This window comes from Nyctereutes procyonoides, unplaced genomic scaffold, assembly GCF_905146905.1.
Source record: "Nyctereutes procyonoides isolate TBG_1078 unplaced genomic scaffold, NYPRO_anot_genome, whole genome shotgun sequence".
Lineage (NCBI taxonomy): Eukaryota > Metazoa > Chordata > Mammalia > Carnivora > Canidae > Nyctereutes > Nyctereutes procyonoides.
Window position 1 is genome coordinate 27,859,525 of NW_026575139.1, and position 23,085 is coordinate 27,882,609.

General features: G+C 36.8%; 1 protein-coding gene across 8 annotated transcripts in view; it reads right to left on the bottom strand.

Annotated features, from left to right (window-relative positions):
- Nucleotides 1-23,085, bottom strand: part of PCNX1 (pecanex 1) — a 158,603-nt gene that overhangs the window by 10,081 nt on the left and 125,437 nt on the right. For all 8 annotated transcript variants that reach the window (XM_055303723.1, XM_055303722.1, XM_055303720.1 and 5 more), the window contains 9 exons: nt 20,681-20,739; nt 18,635-18,850; nt 13,431-13,684; nt 11,154-11,384; nt 10,212-10,312; nt 9,275-9,425; nt 3,097-3,327; nt 1,723-1,997; nt 121-326 (listed from right to left, as the gene is read on the bottom strand). In XM_055303723.1, coding sequence (XP_055159698.1) covers nt 121-326; nt 1,723-1,997; nt 3,097-3,327; nt 9,275-9,425; nt 10,212-10,312; nt 11,154-11,384; nt 13,431-13,684; nt 18,635-18,850; nt 20,681-20,739 — 1,724 coding nt within the window. The remainder of the gene's footprint in view (nt 1-120; nt 327-1,722; nt 1,998-3,096; nt 3,328-9,274; nt 9,426-10,211; nt 10,313-11,153; nt 11,385-13,430; nt 13,685-18,634; nt 18,851-20,680; nt 20,740-23,085) is intronic.

The following is a 23,085-nucleotide window of genomic DNA, read 5'->3' on the forward strand; positions in this document are numbered from 1 at the left end:
TGAGCTGAAATCGAGTCTGATGCTTAACTGACTGAGCCACCCTGGAGCCCTGGTAATACATAATTCTCTTTATACACACATACTAAGAAGGTTAGACACATAATTTTGTTTTCACATTACCTAGTGCTGGAGGATAAGACGTGACTGGAGGATGGAGTCCTGCTCCTGACCCTTGCCCTGGATTTCCAGTGCTTCCCTGGGACACACTGCTATGAGGGTCACTGGCACTTGTCGCATTGTTACTAGTGCAGGACATTCCGCCTCCAGTGTCAGAATCTTCAATATTGCCACCGCTGTTACAGCCAGCCCCACACCCTTTCCTTAACCTGGGAACAAACACCAGAGCAAATAGCATTATCCCACCATCACTTCAAGATAGGTGTCTTATTCTATTTATAACTATTCTGTTTAACGCTATTAATGTTCATCTTTCAAAGTCTTTAAAGTGCAATTAATATTAGAAACAAAAAAAGGCAGCTGCATTTTCAAAGCATGGCCTAAAAACTATCCCCCTTTTATACTCATTGCTTCAATTCTTCCTAATCTACCTTCACTTTTACATACTCCATTATCTTTCCTTAACCATAATAAACTGCACATAACAAAATTGTAACATTAAGATGGAAATAGGATTCTTGCCAGTATGTGTTGGTGCCTCTGAAGTGTGCAGTGCCTGAAAACCTAATTTCTGCTGTAGCACACTTGGAAGAGAGTTGCTCTAATCATTTTTGCCTTTTTTTTTCTTTTTTTAATTAGGGTGACTGACTATCCTGGATTACCCACAACTGTCTCAGTTTTGCACTAGAAAACCTGCTTCCCAGGTGACCTCTGAGTCCTGGGCAAACCAGGACAGTTGAGCATCCTAATCTCTGTTATCATTTCTCTCGGGAAAAGAGAACTCAATCTCTTTAAGGCAATTCCAGCATAACAGATGATTTTTGAAAATAAATTTTTTTGAACACCACTCTGGTTTATGTTCTTTCTGTTTGGATAGGGGCTGATGTTAAAATGGTGATTTTTTTTTTTTTTGAGAATGCCTAACGGAAAATGCCTATTTTAGAGTTTGCCACCCTAATCCCATTCTGTTTTTCTTAAGTTCTGTTATTTAAAGGATCTAAACAAAAGCTCTTAAGAAATTGAAAAGATACTCTGTAATTTTTCTTCACCATCCACCAAACTATGATGTTCCTATATTGAACATCATAATTTACTAGAAAAAGGGCAAAGAAAAAATTCATCTACCTACTTGAAGACACAACAGATTTCAGATCTGAGTGATGATTGGATTGTTAAAATGGCAATAGTATAACCTAACTAGGAGTTTCAGTAAGTACAGCGTGCTCCCCCTACTGCTAGAACGGAATAAAACAGAAGGTAAGCAAAACAAGTTTATGTTTTTCTCTAATTTGCTGTTTGTTGGCCCACACATCCTAATAGTGGCACTGTGCTGCAATAAAGAGCCAAAAAAATTAAAGAAAAGAGAACTATTCAATATTCTACCAAATGCTGGATCAGCGACTCTTAAGCAGAGCTGTACATGAGATTTATCTAATAAGAGTCTAAAGACATCAGACTAGTTTCTGAAATTCCTGATATAATAGGTTTATATTGCGTTATGGCAATTGCACTTTTTCTATAAGCTTTCCAGGTGATATTCATGTAAACTGTCTCCATTAAGAGAGTCAGGACACACTACCAATGATATGCAGCTGCATGGCTCACCTGTGCCAGGTTGACACTATGAAGTTTCTAATATTTCCCAAACTGATAGGTCCCCCAAGGATTTCTTTAAGCTGTTCATGGCTGTCAGAGTAAGAAGTTGTCAGCGGTGAGACAAAGATTGGGTAGCCAATAGGTTGATCACAAGATGAGTTTATCATGTTTCTCAGAGCTTGTTTTGCATTTTGGATGCTACCTCTCTCTGGGTTGCGGTTACGTAGAAAAACAAGCTCTTGCTGTTGCCCTGCCCAAAGACCTCGGACACATTCCTTATTAACCTAAAAACCAGAACACACGGGAAGTAGGTTAAGGGCCAAGGATGAAATTCACATCAACAGAAGAGTATAAAGGGAAGGATACAAAAGACATACGGGAACCAACTATGAAAAGCAGTTGTTAACAAATACAAGTAGGTCATATTTGAATAGGAGTTCATCAATTTCCTACTGCCATAGTGGGTTGTTAAATAATAAGCACACAAAGAACTCTTTTCTCTGGCCTGTCTGGTAAAAAATATCAAGTTTTCCAAATTGATAATGCATTGAATTTTGTAACTGAGATAATATTTTTGATAGGAATGAGCAGTAACAAATATTCAGAGTTAAAAAGATGTGACTTTTCATGTTGATTAAATCAAGTGGGAAAAAGTGAATCGTTACAAAACTATTAAAATAAAATTTCATAAATTATGTCTCCTGAATCCATGAGATGTTTAAAAAAGCAACAAACAAGGGGAGGTGAGTGGGGAGAAGGGATAATTGGGTGATGGGCATTAAGGAGGGCACTTGATGGGGGTGCCTGTGTGGCTCAGTGCATGATCCCAGCATCCTGGGATTGAGACCCGCATCAGGCTCCCCACAGGGAGCCTGCTTCTCCCTCTGCCTATGTTTCTGTCTCTCTGTGTGTCTCTCATGAATAAATAAATAAAATCTAGGAGAAAAAAAAAAAAGGAGGGCACTTGATGTAATGAGCACTGAGTATTATATGCAACTGATGAATCACTAAATTCTATTAATGAAACTAATAAAAAACAAAAAACCGCACAAAAAGTACAAGCTATAATATTACTTTGCAACTTGGAAATCAGATTAGTGCTGATGTTTTAAGAAGAAATGTGGTCCAGAGAGCATATATAAAAGACTGACAAAACAGAAATAAGTAAAAATTTCAAGGCTTTATGGAACATGTAAAAATTTCAGAGGGCAGAATAAATTACAAAATAAATCAAATTGAGTGCTCGTAAACAATCAATGCTAACGTGGTATGGTCATTTTTTTTTTCTATAAAAAGAGTTCCAGTCACTTTTTAAAGTTGGGATGAGGTTATGTAAGTTCTATTTTTTCCCCCCAGACATGAATAAATGCCTCAAAAACTTACCTTAATGACTCTGAAGCTCAGGTAACGTCTGTTCAGCATGATGATCTTGTATTCATTGGTGCCGTCATCCATGACATGCCTCAGAGCAAGAAGGGAGGGAGAGTTGGCAAGAACTGCACTCCGCCATGCAGGGTCCCCTTCATGGGCTATTACGAGATTCTTTTCATGAGACACAATGGCTTCATAGAGCACAGTAGGGTCATCATATTCATCTGGAGAGGTGAAATGATCCTAAACAGAGAAATAAAAATATATATTTTATAGGAAAAGAAGGACTTCCAGTGGAATGATCAAAGCTTCTGAAGTTACTAATCAGTTACTAAATGAAAATTCTGAAATACTGGTTTAATATAAATATTTCATATCCACATATTATTGTTAGAGATAAATTAGAGAGTCTTAAATTTAACCAGGTTAGGAGTTAGCTCATTGAAGAATTTTAAAATTCTTCAACCCAATCCTAATTTCTGAGCTTTATATAAATATTTTACCAATTTTTATTTTTTCTCGTTCAACTGGGGTTTTACATGTGTTCATTCATACATATTTTTTTCTGTTAAAGGACTGTCTCACTGGTATCAGTTAAGGAAGACTAAACCACATAAGTTCTCTAAGTTGTGTTTCTTTACAAGGCACTTTTCACATAAAGCCACATCTCTAGAATATAGCATTTTACCCTGCCTCTCATCTAGTGAAGATAATAAGATTACAGGTCCTTGCCCTGAAGAAGCTAGTCAAGTCTTCCCTGTGAAATCCCTTGGTCTATGTAACAACCACTCTTGCATTTCACAAGCCATTACTTAATATCCATCATGTGCAGGATCCTGTGGCAGAGAACAAGATGAAAAAGAAATATGTGGAATATATCCGCCCTTCAGAAACCTGCAAATTAACAGGGTTTCAGGACATATACCCACATAACCATAACATAAATCTGAACTTCTGAAATGAAGAATACACAATCTTAGATATTCATAGTAGGGAGGTTGATAGATTTTTACATCCAGGTAAAGAAACTCATCTGTACTCAAGCCAAGTGACCAGATTGTGTGATATTGGAGGGGAAATGGGTAAGAGTAAGAAGGCAAACTCCCCAATGATGCACCTCCATGTCTGGGAACTGGCCTATATAACAATAATGAAAGTATTCTCTGTATACGTAAATGATGCTTCATAATGTAATGTAAAAAGTTCTGTAACACGTTTTTTCATCTCTTAAAACCTTGCCAGGTAGGTTTAGTACATAATACTAGCATTTTGCAAATATCAAATCTAAAGCTCAAAGAGTCTTAGCTGCTTCCTAGGTTTAGAAAGTTAGTAAATGATTAAGCCAGAACTTGAACACATTTTTAAAGAGAATGTATCATTCTGCTTTTAAAAAATTATATGATTATAAATGTTAATTGAAAAACCTGTCAAGTCTAGTTGATGTGATTTGGGAAAGTTACACAGTGCAGCTGGTTTTGAACTGGATCTTAAAGAATGAAGACAATTTCAGTGGATAGAGAGATAGGCACCGTGCAGGAAAGGGAGAGAGCTCCAGGCAAGACATTCTACAGGGGAGAAGCACAGGTCAGGGAAGAACCTGATAAGGGTGATTATAACCAGAAGTCTCTCTGTGGGAACCGGGTTTCCATGTTGCTGCCAGGCACTGTGCTAGACCTTGAGAAAGAGTAGTAAGACAGATACGAGCACTGTTCTCATGGAACTCAGGGTCTAGTTAGAAAATACTAAAAAAAAAATTAGAAAACTAGCTTTAAGCCGGATTGAAGAGCACTTTCCTTGTACCTTGTCTAGATTTCTTTTACTGGGCTGGTACACTCACTCCCCTCTCCTCCGCTTTGCACACTGGCCCTTAACAGCGTATAGTTATTGCCTTCTCTTAGAACTGCCTTCAGTTGATGGACCTGCCTGGGCAGAAAATGCCATCATTGGCATTTGACATCAAGTCATCACTTGACTGTGGGGGAGCTCAAGGTACACCATGTAACTCTTGGTGACACTGACACTCCAGAACTCACTCTAAATCCAGCAGGAGCTAGAATTCAGCCAAAACAGTTTTGGTTAGCTCCTTCCCTATTCTTTCCTACTTCTATCCCTTCCTTTCAAACTCCCCTAAAGGCACCATGTCAATCTCTTGCACAGGAATCCTGGATTCTCAACTCTGCTTCTAAAGAATGTGGCCTAAGCTAGCACTTACAGTACCTCTGTACATCATACACCAACCATCCTGACTTTTCTTTTAAATATGGAGCTCACTTTCTTATACCAGCAGATAGCTAGATGTCAGATGACGTGCTCTCTTTCAACAAACAGTCCTTTAGGAAAGGAACCACATCTTTGTACAGTAGTGTTGGTGCAACTTTTGAATGGAAAAATCAAAGTGCAGAGATAGGTAATAGTTATACTCTTAATAAATGGACAAAGTCAGAAATTATTAGGCATGCCAAGATGGAATATGTTTAATCTTGTTCAAATATTTCTTTTCATTGGCTTAAGATGGTTGGATGAATATTGTTTTAGAGGCAAAGTATTTAAATAAGCAGAATGTCCATGGATAGGGAAATGGTTGAATATACTACAGTTAAAAATTACATTCTGGAATACTATGGAGCCATTAAAAATATGAGGTGCCTCTATATATGCTGATTTAGAAAGTATCCGTGTTATATTAAACAGGGGTTGGAAAAATCATGTGTTACAGATCGCTCTGTGTAGCACAAAGGAAAATATTTGCATATATAGATGGAAATGTCTATAAACTCAGGGAAATAGAAAAGATGTGCATCGAATTATTAGTAGTGACTGCTTCTTGGAAGGGCTATACAATGGTATGGGGTGATGAGAATACTTACTCTTGGGGGAAACTCACTTTTTAATGTTTTTCATTATTTTTCAAATACAGAAAAAATGTTCCCAGTTCTGAGAAAAGTTTTCAAAGGCATTTTAAAAATATACTTGAAAAGTTATAAGCCAGTGCACAGGAAAATAACGAAACTCATTCATTTTTCATTCACTGACCACCAAGCATTGTGCTAAGCAATGGAAAGACAAGGAGTGGTAAAAAATGATCCCTGTCTTCAACCACATATTTTAAGATTTTCATCATATATCACTTATAAGCCACACTAGACTCTGATTAGTTTATTTTAGTTCTAACAACCATTAGTCTTCAAAGAGACTAATGAAAAAGGTAAAACAGAGAAGGAGGTAAAGTATTTTACAACATGATTAAATAGAGGACAAGAACATGAGAACACATGAAAAAGGCAATTTTGCTTCATTTCCCTGAGTTCTGAGTCTTCATTTACAAATTGGACTAAAATAATCTTCTGGATGTATACAAAAGCACTAATATGCTATACAACACTGTACAACTACAAATATCACACAGATTAGAGCAGTTTTTATTTATAAAGTAAAAGCATAATATAATCAATTGGAGAATTTAAAATAAAATAGAGTACAAAGGAAAAAGCAAAAATTAAAACACCTATAAAGTATGCTAAATACACATTGATAATGACTGTCAAGGCAAGAGTTAAATGAAATTTTATATTTCTAGCTTTCTGGGAACAAGATCATTTCAAGTTTGAGGTACAATTTACATACCTCATTTTACTATACCATCTTAAGTGCGCAATTAGATCCATTTTGACAAATATGCACACTCATATAATCACTGCCACAATATAAAACTTTTCCATCACCCCAAAACATTCCTTCTTGTCTTTTGGCATTCAATCTCCACATCCTAAGGAACCACTAATCTGCTTTCTGTGGCTATAGACTAGTTTGGCTTTAGAATTTTTTTTAAAGGTTTTATTTATTCATTCATGAGACAGAGAGAGAGAGAGAGAGAGAGGCAGAGACACAGGCAGAGGGAGAAGCAGGCTCCATGTAGGGAGTCCAATGTGGGACTCGATCCTGGAATTCCAGGATCATGCCCTGGGCCAAAGGCAGGCGCTAAACCACTGAGCCACCCAGGCATCCCTGTTTTAGATTTTATATAAGTAAAATCAGATAGTATATATATACTCTTTTTATGTCTGGCTTCTCCTGTGTGCATAATGTTTGAGATTCATTCAAGTTGTGGTATCTAACAGTAGTTTATTTCTTTTTATTGCTAAGTAATATTCTATCATGTAGATACACCATAATTAGTATGTTTGGCTGTTGATGGACATTTGAGTTGTTTCCAGTTTGGGGCTATTACAACCAAAACAGCTAGGCACACACATGTGTAGACATATACTTTCATTCTCTTAGGTAATTATCAGGGGGAGAATTGCTGGGTTGTATGGAACGTGTATGTATATCCTTTCTTTTGATATATAAGCCTATTGTTCACTTTTGTGAACAATATATGAAATATATGAGTATAATATATGAATGTTGGAGATTACTACAACCCAGCATCTGGCTCAAAATGATGCTCAATAAATATTGTTCTGGCTACTGCATAGGTCAATCTCATCCTCCTCAAAGGTAAATCAGAATTATGGAATTTCTCCAGGTTGTATTTGTGTTCTCTACCCTCCCCCTTGCCACCAGCCTTCTGTGGCTCCTGGGTTCCTGATTCCAACTCCCACCGTTTGCCACCATTGTTGTCAGTCATGGCTACTAAGAGTGAGCTGTGCCCAAGTGTGTTGGGCCAAATATAGGTGAGAAACACTAATAATGCCATACCCAAAGAAACATGTAAGGAAATGGATCTGGCAGCAACAGGTAAAAACAACTGTAGGGAGAGAGAGGGGCAAAGACCTAAGGTATCACAAAATACAGATTCCCTATGCCTCAGCTTCTTCTCTCACAGAGAAAACACCTGTCATACTATTTAGAATTAACTAAAGATGTCTATCTAGAGCTGTTAGATAATCATGCTATATAAAAGAGTATTTTATCTTTTATATACATAGCAGATATATTAATAGTGATTAAGTGCCTTTTGTATCTTTTATATACATAGCAGATATATTAATAGAGTAAGTGCCTTTTGAGAAATTCTGAAGTTTTAAAAACATTTTAATTTAGTCATCTTTTTCTTTTAAACACACTGATTAGGCTCAAAACTATAAAGCTAGTCTGAAGATGGAAACTCTGTTTGTTCCCAAATGTGTATGTTCTCCATGATCCTCAAAATAGTACTCCATTTTCCACAGAGCCTTTCTAATAATATATCCCTTATCAGTAATTTCCTAAATAATATGGGACATTGACTTCATTCCAATAGTTTAGATCACAGTAAAATCACTTGAGGAGTAAATTCACCCTTTATTTGGAGGAAAAGAAATTCGAACATTCGAGGACAGTAGATGCATTTTAGTGAAGTTTATCATGTGGTCTTTGTCATCAGATCTGATGACTACTGTCAAGTGGAATGATTAGGGTAGCAAGTACCAGTACTTAATTTCCTAATATAGTCTTGAAATGATCCAGGGCTTTGGATATGTATTTTGGGTCCACATTTTAATTTTATTACCCTACTAGTTTAACTGAGGCTAAATCTGTCCTAATCCTCTATTATTCTATATAACATGCTACATGAAACTCATAGTTCAGTAACAGCAGCACTAACAACCCTCCTGAGATGCTACTGCACTGCACTGGGAGTTGGCTAACATTCACCTACAGAGTGATATTCACCTACAGAAGAGGTTTGAATTATAATCATGTGAAATGTGAGGTCAAAACAAGAATTATACAAGCCAGAGAGCTTTATTTCCAGTTTGTCACTGCTGACAGCTTTCAAGTTCAAGTCCAGATCAGTCACTCTCTGCTATTAATATGCAAATTCACCCTTAGAAACAGGTTCAGGCTACTAAGATCTAAAATCTTGCCCTAAGTCATGTTTTTCTGTGTTTCTTTCTTTCTTTCTTTTTTTTTTTTTTAAGGTTTTATTTATTTAATCAAGAGAGAGAGAGAGACAGAGGCAGAGGCAGAGACACAGGCAGAGGGAGAAGCAGGCTCCATGCAGGGAGCCTGACGTGGGACTGGATCCCGGGTCTCCAGGATCATGCCCTGGGCTGTAGGTGGCGCTAAACCGCTGAGCCACCCGGGCTGCCCTGTGTTTCAAATCATAGTATTTCTTAAAAGGTTCCTAAGAAATGTAATTTGGAAGTCAAATGAACAAGTGCCATTAAATACCAATAATGCATTATAAGTCTCCTTTTCTTACCTGATGAAGTTTAATGGACATGCGGATTCCTGGGACTACTACTTTCCTTAGCAATTCCATGTCAGCAAAGATCCATTCATCTCGAATTGAAGAGATACGGAAATCTCCCTTAAATAGGGCATGCAATCCATAGAGGAATGACTCTAAATTACTGTTAGGATTGGAGATAAAAGTTTACATATTTTGACAAACAACTTCCATTACACTGATTCTTACATGTGGTTGTGCATCAGAATCATCTGGGAGTGTTTTTGCAAATACAGATTCCAATGATTATACTAATGTCAGCACCTCTGAGTCAGAATCACAAGGAAGAGGGGCCCTTTGACCTGACACCCCTGTTTATGAACAACTATAACAGTAAGTCCATGAAAATCAACAATAAAGCACATAAGCCACAAAAATGTACAGAGGGACTAATGGAAAACATGTAGTAAACACAAAAGAAACTAAAATATGTAATATTTCTTAGTTCTAATTCATTCAGATGTATATGTTAAGAAATTCAGCTTATATTTATACTTTCCAAATATAATGTACTATATTAACTATATTAAAAGCATAAATGCTCTGGACCAAAACAAAATACAAGGAAATATGGAAAAATAAAAAAAGAGATAAAACATTAGAAAAATAGATATAAAATGGGAGGAGACCAATCAAAATTTATGGGCAATTACTTTTAAAAATGTTTTAAATCCATTAAATTCTTATTATCAATAGTTACCCACACATATGTGAATTTTAAAAGCCAGCTATTAACCACTTGGGAGAACTCAATTGTATTCAGCAAAAGATCTATAAAAAACAGTATGAGAAGAGACTTTTGTAATAAACTAGCATAGAATGCTTCCATAAAAACCTATTTCAGATTTTTCAGATTTATGTTATACAGCTTTTCCTACTCTCTTCCTGAAAACAGAAATGCCTTCCTTACCTGGACATATGGTGAGATGCAGTTCCCAAAGCTCTCCGTCCCAGAACACAGAGTCCATAACAAAGAGTAACCAGGGATGAATCTTTGTCTACATCCAGTGGCTTTAAAAAACAAAGAATACTATAGTTATCAGAAAGGCAAAAGGTATTTAACAAATCAGAAGACAGCTAATAAATCAGCGGATGAAGAACTTATTAACTAGCATATAATTTCTCGGTCTTCAAATAGTTCTAACAAGAAGAAACTTAACAAATCAGTATAAAATGAAGTATGAATGTATATGAGGAGTTTCTTTGAAACCTTTAAAGAAAAATCCAATGCTTAACAATACTGGAACATATATTTTTTTTTTAAAAAAAAAACCTAACTTCTATAAAATATTAGGATCTTAGCAAAACATCTCAAAGTACTTACTGGCATACATCATTACTAATAACGTCCTCTGCTGAAAATACAATATTCTAACTATCAATTAGTTGTTTCTGGACATAGTCCAGCAAGCAGGCTATTAGTGAGAACTCTATTAGCCTACAAATGACTATACTAGAGTAAAGAAAATCAAATTGATACCTGTGGATTCCTGCTTCCCCTCAACCTCTGAATTTCTTTTTAACAACTAAACGTCCTCAGATGGTCAGAGAGAAGAAGGTCTGGAAAAACTATCTCATAATAATTGGAGATATTCTTTCCATCTCTGAAAAAATAGACTCAAAGAATTACAAATGAGGGACACCTGGGTGGTCACCAGTTGAGCATCTGCCTTTGGGTCAGGGCGTGATCCCGAGACTCTGGGATCAAGTTCCACATCGCGCTTCCTGCATGGAGCCTGCTTCTCCCTCTGCCTATGTCTCTGCCTCTCTCTCTCTCTCTCTCTGTCTCTCAAGAATAAATAAAATATTTTTTTTAAAAAAAAGAATTATAAATGAAGTGAACAACCTCTACCTTTGCTCTTCTGGAAGAGCAATACTCTATCCAGTTGAGGTAAATCACACAGAAACTCTCCCTGGATATGCCAGCTAGTCGATGGTCATAGTCCTCATCAATGTTTGGATTAAATGTTGGGTCCACGTCAACATAATTTCGATCTGCACACAGACGTAGTCCTTCCTGCATTGTCTCATTGGCTAGCCACTCCTCTAGTTTAGAAGAAGTTGTAACATAATAAATGATACCCTAATGGGGAAAAGATAAAAAAAAAAAACCCCAAGTTACAATTCCTCATTAAATAAATTCCAATGGTTTATACTGATTGTATAACTAAAAAATATTTTATTCTAGTTCAAAACTCTAAGAATACACTTTAGGAATGCTGTAAAAAATACACCTCAGGCCTTTCTGAATGTCTGAATGAACAGTTAATTTAATACTTTAAAAGTCCCAACCATAAATTCAGCTAGACAAATTCAAAACAATTCCTTTCCATTGATTTTATATTTAGGATATTTTAAGAGAGATAGAAAAACTTTATGTGATGCATTTGATTTTGAGAAATTTCTCCCAGAAAGTTGTTAAATCATCTGATTCTAGGTCAAGTTATGAAACAAAACTGATAGTAAAGCAATGGAAATATAACTACTTAGAACCAGAGATAGAAAATGCCATATATACACACACACATGCACAGCATGTAAAAAATGTAAAATAAATCTATTTAGTGTCCTGAGATTGTGTTTAACCAACCATTAATTATAAGGCTTAACATTCGGGCAGCCCGGGTGACTCAGCAGTTTAGTGTTACCTTGAGCCCAGTGCGTGATCCTAGAGACCCGGGATCGAGTCCCATGTCAGGCTCCTTGCCTGGAGCCTGCTTCTCCCTCTGCCTGTATCTCTGCCTCTCTCTTTCCTCTCTGTGTTTCTCATAAATAAATAAATAAAATCTTCAAAGAAAAAAAAAAGACTTAACATTCACTGCAATCAGCACAAATAAAGTGGTACACAGAGGCAATAACACAGCTATGGAAAAATCCAGATATGGGTCACTAAAATTTAGCACACATTTACTTCTTTAAAATAGTGGCTTTGCCTGCAAGCTGACAAAGCATAGCTTTGCTGTAATCTTGTAAAATATTTCGCAAAAACAGAACACCTGTAAAGAGCTAACCTTGGCCAAAGAGAGGTTTGGTTTTTGCCCTTGGATCCTGGGAAGTAACTTCTACTCCCTTGGAATGTCTTACCTGATTAAGAGTCTTTGTTCACCTATGAGCTTACAGCCATGCTCTCTAGAGGAGCTGGAAACTAAGGCTGGTCATGTGGGTAGTCAACCACATCTAAGTGACTATGCTCCAATAAAAACTCTACACATCAAGGCTCAGGTGAGTTTCTTTGGTTGAGATCAGTCTGTGAGTACTGTCATATGTTGTTGCTGGGAGAAATGGGCATTATTTGCACAACTGCACTGAGAGAAGACAACTGGAAGCTCATGCCTTGGTGTCTCTAGACTCTGCCCTATATGCCTCTTCCCCTGGCTGATTTTAATTTGTATCCTTCCACTGTAATAAATCCTAAACAAGATTATGATGAGTTTTATGAGTCCTTCTGGCAAATTACTGAACCAGAGAGTGGCTCTTGGAGACCCCAAAATTGTAGCTGGTGTTACAAGTGAGGGTGGCATTGGGAATCTCCCAAATCTTGCAACACTTTTATTCAGGTTATTGAAAGCAGTGCAAGGCAGTAGTTAACAGCAAGGGCTCAGGAGTTGGACAAGCCTAGATTTTAAATCCTTAACTCCAATTGATATTAGAGGACATTGGGCAGGTAACTTTTAAGTCTTGTTTATTTGTAAAACGGAGATGTAACATTCCTTCAGAGAACTGGGTCAGATACATATACATATGCATATTCCTTAGTCCAGTGCCTAAAATATAAGTTTCATATGGTAGCTATTATTATTTATGAACAAATGGAATAAGTTCCACTAAAGAAAGAAATAGCAAGGTATACTTTACTGACTTAAAAAAAAAGTTCTCTAGTACCCATTAAGTAGGCTCTACTCTGGGCGTGGAGCCCAAAGTCGGGCCTGAATTCACGACTGTGAGATCAAGACCTGAGCTGAGATCAAGACTAGGACACTCAACCCACTGAGCTGCCCAGGGCCCCAATACTAGAGAATTTAAATCACCACTACTTAGAAAGCAAAGCACAAGTGTGAGAAAAAAAAAAAAAAAGTCTTTCCCGAGAACCTCCTACTATCAGAAGATCTAACGAGGCACATACCCTTACCTTGACATAGTAAGTGGTAAGTACTTTCCGAAGATCAAAGACTTGAAGCATAGAGGCAGCACTATTGTCAGTGATACTATAACCCTCCAGAATATATTTAGTGACTATCACTTCCCAAGCTAGCCAGCGCTGGCTAAATGCAGCATTAAATGAAAGCACATGAGGAATATGGCCAGGTTCACAACAGCAAAATCCTTCATCTTCTTCAACGCCTTCAGTAATGGCCTCCACTTCCCGCTGTTGACAGTAAGTACCTTTGAGAGTGAGAGAGAGAGAGAGACCACTGCATACTGAGAGAATGAGATCCTTGTTTAGAGCACCAGAATAAAGTAAACAGAGTAATTGATGTGGGACATTTTTTACTCTACCATACAAATCCCCAAAAATATTTTCTACTGCCACATGCCCTAATAATACATTTTTCTTAGGAAGTGAAGTCAACAATAAACTGAGGAATTAATATTACCAACTGAAAAAAGAACTCAGACTTGGAAAGGGATTCTAGAATACTTATAAGGAATTATCACTATTTCCAGGATTAGCTAGCTCTTTTAGTCACTCCATAGCGAGTATTATTGATAAAACAAAAACTGGCAGTTATGAAAACTAGACATGTTACAAGTAATTTGAGTAAAAACTAAAAGGAATTCAATTAACATAATACATTATTGATCTATAAATTTTGACCTGGAAAATCGTACTTGGTAGAAGCAATATTTACAAACAGAAAGTTAACACTATAGAAGCTATGGTTAAAAAATTTTGATACACAAAAAATGATTGATAACTCAAATCTATGACATAAAATTTACATGGAAAAGAATATTAAGAATATCAGTGAAATAAAAATGGAAATGAAATAAATATAAAGGGATTTAACCAAGACATATAGGAAACTGATCAAGAAATTTGTTTAGTTAAATGTCACATGGCATTTAGCATCCACTACAAGACACAATAAAATCAAGGAATTAAACTGACTTTGGGATGCCTGGGTGGCTCAGCAGTTGAGTGTCTGTCTGCCTTCAGCTCAGGGCAGGATCCCAGGATCCAGGATCGAGTCCCACACTGGGCTCCTTGTAGGGAGCCTGCTTCTCCCTCTACCTGTCTCTCTGCCTCTTTCTCTCCCTCTCTATGTCTCTCATGAATAAATAAATAAAATCTTAAAAATAAAAACTGGCTTAATGGCAAATACCCCAGAAAACACATCAAAATGCTCAGGAGATCCAAATATCTGCCTTGCAACATACTGATACTCTTGATTAATATTTTGAGAGGCAGGAGATAGGACAGGGAATAATACCCTGAAGGAAAGAAAATAACCAAAGATCACAAGATCTGAACAAGAATATAATCATATCTCATGAGAATTCTGGAATGCAGAGAAAGGAGAAACAGCTATTTACTTACATCATTTAATCATACTATAAAATTAACTAATTATGTATTATATGCTAACTGATGGAACAGTAACTAGATACATATTAATGAATGAAGCAGCTAGGATTCCTGCCCTTGAAGAACTTAAAGGTTTGCAAAATACACTCTCAGGCCAAATCCAAGCTATGAATGGTTCTTATATTTTTAAAGCATTGTTAAAAAAAAAAATCACAGAAAAATATGCAATAGAAAATGTGCATGCCTCCAAAAGCCTAAACTCTTTACCATCTGGTTCTTTAGAGAAAAAGTTTGCCAACCCCTGGGCTAAAGAAAAAATAAGCTTCAAATAAACACAAATAAATATGAAATTATGAAATTATAATTATGCTACGTGCTAAGGAGGTAAAAATGGCAGTATAAGAGATAATCATGTGGGACAGATGGTTAGAGAAGGCTTCTCTGAGAAAGTGATATTTAGGCTAATGCTTAAAGATAATTAAAGAATTAGCCAGATGGAAGACTGGTGGGAAAAGGGGAGATGGCTGGTACTTTCTGGGCAAAGAGAAAGGCAGTAGGAAGTCCTTAGTAAAGAATTTAGCATAGTTAGGACCTGAAGGAAGGCCAGTGTGGCTACAGTGAGTAAGGATGAAAGTATATAGTAGATTTGGAGAAACTGGCAAAGACTAGATTATAGTGTGGTAGGGCATGTTAAGGAGTATGAATTCTATTTTAAAAGCAATGGAAAGCCATGGACAATTTTAAGCATGAAAGGGATATGATCAAATCTGCCTCAAAACACACACACACACACACACACACGCACAAAAAAGACTATGGCTGAGTGAAGACTTATAGATATATACTCTTATAGCAAGAGATACCTCTTGCTATCCAAATCCACCACAAGTTCAGAGAGTAAGATGTATTATGTTCCCAAATCAGTTTGAGTTTTGTTTGGCAGATACAGTTTGAGTAGCAAAAAATTTGTCCAAAATTTTCCTGAATCTACTTGGTACCAGAGAGTCAAAGCTGAGAGAGAGTATTTGGATCAGTTTCCAATTTGGAGAATTTCTGACCAATATGGTGAAATGAGCAAATCCTAGAAAGGGCCCTCTTCCAATTCACACAGAAAGAAATGCTAGATAAAACGGCCTCCCTACACAAATTTGTTAAAAAAAAAAAAAGTTAAAAAACAAAGATGAAATCTTCAGGTACCAACAATTTAAAAAGAAGTTAAAGTCATGGCAGTAATAGGTGTAGTGGTGAGGAGGTACTAACTTTTGGATGAGTCTAGTTGGTTTAGATTTGAACATTAGGTAAGACTAGTGGGATGGAATTAAGGTCCTGGGCTTTGGGGGAGAGGCAGAAACAAACAGGAATAGGACATTCTGAAAGAGGGAGTGGATGACAAACATCACAAATGAATGACAAACATCAACTTTTACTGCCTTAATTTGAGTGTCATACAAGTACAATCAAAATCCTAGAGGAGAACACAGGCAACACCCTTTTTGAACTTGGCCACAGTAACTTCTTGCAAGATACATCCACGAAAACAAAAGAAACAAAAGCAAAAATGAACTATTGGGACTTCATCAAGATAAGAAGCTTTTGCACAGCAAAGGATACAGTCAACAAAACTCAAAGACAACCTACAGAATGGGAGAAGATATTTGCAAATAACATATCAGATAAAGGGCTAGTTTCCAAAATCTATAAAGAACTTATTAAACTTAACACCAAAGAAACAAACAATCCAATCATGAAATGGGCAAAAGACATGAAGAGAAATCTCACAGAGGAAGACATAGACATGGCCAACATGCACATGAGAAAATGCTCTGCATCACTTGCCATCAGGGAAATACAAATCAAAACCACAATGAGATACCCCCTCACACCAGTGAGAATGGGGAAAATTAATAAGGCAGGAAACAACAAATGTTGGAGAGGATGTGGAGAAAAGGGAACCCTCTTACACTGTTGGTGGGAATGTGAACTGGTGCAGCCACTCTGGAAAACTGTGTGGAGGTTCCTCAAAGAATTAAAAATAGACCTGCCCTACGACCCAGCAATTGCACTGTTAGGGATTTACCCCGAAGATTCAGATGCAATGAAACGCCGGGGCACCTGCACCCCGATGTTTCTAGCAGCCATGTCCACAATAGCCAAACTGTGGAAGGAGCCTCGGTGCCCATCGAAAGATGAATGGATAAAGAAGATGTGGTTTATGTATACAATGGAATATTACTCAGCCATTAGAAACAACAAATACCCACCATTTGCTTCAACGTGGATGGAACTGGAGGGTATTATGCTGAGTGAAGTAAGTCTATCGGAGAAGGACAAACAGTGTATGTTCTCACTCATATGGGGAATATGAATAATAGTGAAGGGGAATATAAGGGAAGGGAGAAGAAATGTGTGGGAGATATCAGAAAGGGACACAGAACATAAAGACTTCTAACTCTGGGAAATGAACTAGGGGTGGTGGAAGGGGAGGAGGGCGGGGGGTGGGGGTGAATGGGTGACGGGCACGGAGGGGGACACTTGACGGGATGAGCACTGGGTGTTATTCTGTATGTTGGTAAATTGAACACCAATAAAAATTAATTTATAATAAAAAAAAATCTTATTTCCAGTGAGTAGTTTGAGAAAAGCACTTGCTCCATTAACAAAGGTATTACGTAAGAAAGGTCCAAACCTTCTGATTCAACATCAGGGTGAAAATAAAGCTATGGGGTATACGTCTTTTTTTTTTTTTTTTAAGATTTTTATTTATTTATTCATGAGAGACACACAGAGAGAGGGACAGACAGAGGCAGAGGGAGAAGCAGGCTCCAGGCTCCATGCAGGGAGCCTGACGTGGGATTCGATCCTGGGTCTCCAGGATCACACCCTGGGTTGAAGGCAGCGCTAAACCGCTGAGCCACCTGGGCTACCCTATGGGGTATACGTCTGATTTAATCCTCTAGCTAGCCTGTTCTATCAGCCATCTTGGGCCAATCTGATTTGAACTGGTTTCTTGTGACTTCTTTGTTTTGGAGTACTGTTAGGATAGGCCTCTAACTTCCCTGAGAGCTGGCCCTGGCTTCCTCTTAACTGACTTCCAGGCATCCTGTTAGAACCTAACCAACTGCCTATTCTAACACAGCTATATAACACTGTGCACTAAATGCCACTGACTTGTTCACTTTAAAACTGTTATTTTGATGTTATGAGAACTTCGTTTTCAAAACCAAAATTTGTTTGGCACTCAAAGGCATGGTGTCTACATGAAAGTACTTGGTAAGCCACACATAAAACACAGCATTCTATGCTACCAGCCATGAAACAAATACAGGTAACTTCTCACAAAGAGAATGGCAAGGGAGCAACCACAAAACAACAGAAATTCAGGGGATCCCGGGGTGGCTCAGGGGTTTAGTGCCTGCCTTTGGCCCAGGGCATGATCGAGTCCCACATTGGGCTCCCTGCACGGAGCCTGCTTCTCCCTCTGCCTATGTCTCTCTCTGCCTCTCTCTCTGTCTCTCATGAATAAATAAATAAAATATTAAAAAAAAAGAAATTCAACATCACCAGGAAAATAGTGAGTTATAAAAGAATACTACCTTTACATATTTTAGCATACTATAAAAATGATTCTTCTTTGAATGTGAAATTTGGGAAAAAAATCTAAGAATTGCTCTTTTAACAACTCTTCTCATTTCACAATTCCAAAGACTAAGGATCTAGTGTCATGATAATTTTTAATTTCAGATGTAAACACATAAAACTCAGATGTCATAGGAATATGTTACAGAAATAGAAGGTGAATATCTTACCTCTGAATTCAAGTCCCCGCAGCTGGAAAGTGACCAGCCCGTTGCCTATCTCTATAAGATGCACTAATGCATTGAGGTAGTCAGAGGCAAGAATGAAACAGTCCCCTGTACTGTAGTTTCCCCATCGTCCTAGGAGCAAATCACCACAGAGACTGTGTTGTAGGGATCTGGTTAAATGTTCATAAAAGATGGAATTCAGATTGTTGTCATCTGATCCTGTAAGAAAAGATTAAATATGTTACGTTTTACCCTAAGTCTTCATTATATCAACCAAGATCACTAAAAATATTAAAACTAGTTTTCAGTTAGGATTGTATCTATATTTTTTGACAAGAAAACTAATATTAACACCCATACAATTCCTATATAAAAATGAAACACAGGGTGATGAGAAAATTCCAAAATTTAGAGTTAGAAGTCACATAACTTCTCTGGGTCTCTGGCTTCCATCCATAAAATGTGGGAACTAGATTAGATGAAATCTAAGGATTTTCACCTCTTTAATAACCACAGCCTCCTCTATCACTATTCAATGAACTCCAATTTACAATTAAAACCACACAAAAGAAATGAAGAAGATAAAAGGAATTCAGGACTAGAACAAAAATATGTATTAATAAAGAAAGTGGGTAAAGAAATATAAAATTTGAACAAAGTATCCAAAATGAACAGAAGCTGGTCCAAAAAAAAAAAAACCCAAACAACCAAGAACAAAACAAAAACCCATAAAACAAATCCCTGAATATTGAGATGGCTAAAACTAGTTATTAGAAATAAACGATATATATATATATATTATATATATGTTATATATATTATAAACTATATACATATTTATATATATATATAATTAGCAGCAAAGAACCTATAAAACTTATTAGTCATCCTTTAAGAAAAAAAAATAGGATAAAACTAACTATATTTATAAGTAACCCATGCAAAGCAGTAATCGTAAACAGGTACCCATAGTATAATAGTGGAGAAAAGCAAAATATACAAAGCTTAATATTTATTTTAAACTCAGCCTAAACAGTAAGACAATGAAAAGGGCATTCCAGACACTAAATTCAGTAAGATGGTCATATCTAATGCCCTGTCTATTCATTACAGAAGTGTGCATATTCATTCAGGACACAGTCTTTCTGATATGTGAGATGGCATCACTAGCATTGTGAGAATTCTAAGCCCCTTATATACAAGGGCATACTAAGGCTGAGATAGTTGTTTTATCTACCAGAATGTGATAATGACAGGCATTATATCAAGGAACTAGTCCTACTTAAACCAATTTTATAATTCTAAAACTATGTGATTATTGTTAGTTTCTCAAGTACAGCATTTGAAGGAATCAGCATTTGAAGGAATCTGAGCGTCAAATGGATACAAATATTCCAATCTATCTGAGAGTAAGATTTCTTTTAGTAAATTAATACTTTGGAATTCTGATTTATTTCTTATGGTTGGGTTAGTGAGATTCACCTTCTGTGTGTCAGATTACTAACAGGTAGACAGACAAAAGGATCTTTCCCAAATGACAAAATTAAGGAATCAGACTTTAGATAATGGTATCACCACCAAAATGTCACCCAGTGAAGCTCTATCTTGAGTGGTTATTTGGTTCCCCCCACATGGTATCTCTATATACAATAATCTACACAAAATTAAATGAATATTTACCTAAATATTTTGGGAAGCAGGGGAGGCAAATATATTAATACACCTATTGGGCAGATTGCATTCTCTTTGATACACTTGGCTAGTTTTACTTTAACTGTTCTACTTTTTAACCTATGTAAGAAAAATCTTTGAATGACATTTTTTATTCCTGTGAGCATTCTTAAAATGCATTTTATAAAAGATGGGTATATACATTGTAGATACTTGAATTCACATATCATTTGCTAAAGCAGTACAAAAAACAAAGGATATAGAGTCTTTAAAAAATGAACACCTTGGAACTCATTCAGGATTCCCAAAAAGTTAAGATTATAATATATAAAACAAATTCCTTAGACTTGCTTCTTTACTCACAAACAGAGCTTTTACCTGGATTTCTATCAAGCTGGGAAGCCAATCTGGTATTTGAATGATCCACTCGTTTTGTGCTGAAGAAGGCAAAACAGAACATTTTTAGTAACCTTTAGTTAAAAAGGAAGAAATTATGCAATATAAATAAAATAAATATTATCGCTTCATGAATATCTCTAAGAAAAAAATCTATGATTGGCATATTGATAAAACTCCTCATTAGTGTACTTTTAGGGGTAAAGTTTTTTACTCTCCCACCTCCATCATACATAAACACAGGAGTTATTTCCTAACTGGTGTTTCAATGAACAGGATGTAGAAAGACATTAATGAATTGAATGTCAAAAAAAAAAATGATCAGGAGGAAACATGCACACTATATGCAGTTCTCAGAAATACATAGTGCTTCTGTGCTAGGGGAAGGTCCATCTATTAAGGTCCAGTGGTACAGTGTTCCTAGAACAGTGGTTTCCAAAATGTGGTCCACAGAACCCAAAAGCAGGAGACTCAAGACCCTTTTAGGGAGTTTTCCAGATCAAAATGATTTTCATAATACTGAGCTGTTATTCACTTTTTCACCATGTCGTGGATAGTGCAAAAGTGCAAAAACAGTGGATGAGGCTACTGCACTTTAACATGAATGAAGACTGTGGCACCAAACTGTATTTTTCACTGCCAAACACGAACAAGAAAAAATGAACAGAAATTCAAGTTTTGCTTTAAAATCCCTTTAATAAAGCAATTAAAAAATAATTTTATTAAATCACAATCCACCCCTCAGTACAGGTCTTTTCAATATTGCATGTAGCAAAATACACATAAAGCACGTCTGCTGCATTTTGAAATAGGATGGCTGTCTCAATGGCAAGCATTCGTGTAGTTGTTTGAAATGCAAGCTGCACTAGCAATTCTTTTTTCATGGAACACCATTTTTACTATGATTATTCAGACTTGCATACTTGACAGATACTTCTCAAAAATGAAGAAAGTGAGTCTTGTCCTATCACCAATAACAAAATTCAAGTTTCTAAGCAACACAACAATTAGAATTTGGGAAAAAAAATATATGTTTACCATAACAAGCCTGATAACTTACTAGTATTACTTACTAAGATCTACATTACCCAGTAAACCAATATTTTCTAGATGATCAATAAATGCTGTTATAAGATTATACATGGGTAAAAAAAATCCATTCAAAGTGTAAGACATATAAGTGGATTTTGATGCAACACAATTCCAAAAGTTCACAGGTCCAAGGGCAGGAAGCCCCTAGATAGGCCACTGTGACATGAACAGTATTTTGAGTTAGAAGTAATCAAAACCTAGCAGATTCAGGAAAAGATCTTTACCATCCTCAAAAGAGCTATTTTTTTTTTAAAGGTTTTTTTATTTATTTATTTACGATAGTCACAGAGAGAGAGAGAGAGAGGCAGAGACACAGGCAGAGGGAGAAGCAGGCTCCATGCACCGGGAGCCCGACGTGGGATTCGATCCCGGGTCTCCAGGATCGCGCCCTGGGCCAAAGGCAGGCGCCAAACCGCTGCGCCACCCAGGGATCCCCCTCAAAAGAGCTATTAACAGAGATTCTTCTTCACCTAAGAAACTTATCTACATAATGGGGCAACTTTTGTTTTCCAAACAACCTTTTTACTTTCTTGTTAATGATCTTTCTCCCCTTTGCCTGCTAATGATGTGGGAAACAAAGGCAGAAGAGAAATTATTAAATTTCCTTACTACCTACAGCCCACTGACAAGTCCTTGAGACAGGCAGAGTGACCTTTCTCTAGGGCCTCAACTGCCTCCATGTTGACACTTGGCTAAGGGCAAAAGGGCAATCCTAGCCAACCCCCCCACCCCCTTCACCTTGATCCTCTAAGCCTACTTTAACATATAAAAATTTAAAATTCCTTTAGAAATTTCCTTTCTTTAAAAAAAAAATTCCTTTCTTTTTAAACCCCTCAAAATACATGTTGGCAATCATCCTCCAAGCATATGAGCCACCAATATACATCTGAAGGGTCTCATGACTAAGGGTTAACTAGACAGTAATAAGTGACCTTTTCCCAACAATAGCTAGCCCCCTCAAGGTCTTGGAAACCTTGCTTCCAAAATTCCTTAGAGACTTATGCTCTCCCTACCACCCCTCAAAACTTGAAAGTATATAACTGGCCACATCTCAAGACCTCAGTGCAGTTCTGTTCCTGGGTGCTGTCCTTCTTCCTGCTTTAATAAATCACCTTTTTGCACCAAAGATGTCTCAAGAATTCTTTCTTGGCTGTTGGCTTCAAACTCCAACATCTTTTCCTAAGACCCTTACCCTTCTCCTGAGTTCACAGAAGCATCATGTTACCTGTCTTTGGAATTTCCATATCTGTGTGGATTTCCCACATGTATACTATTAAATTTGATTTTCTCCTGTT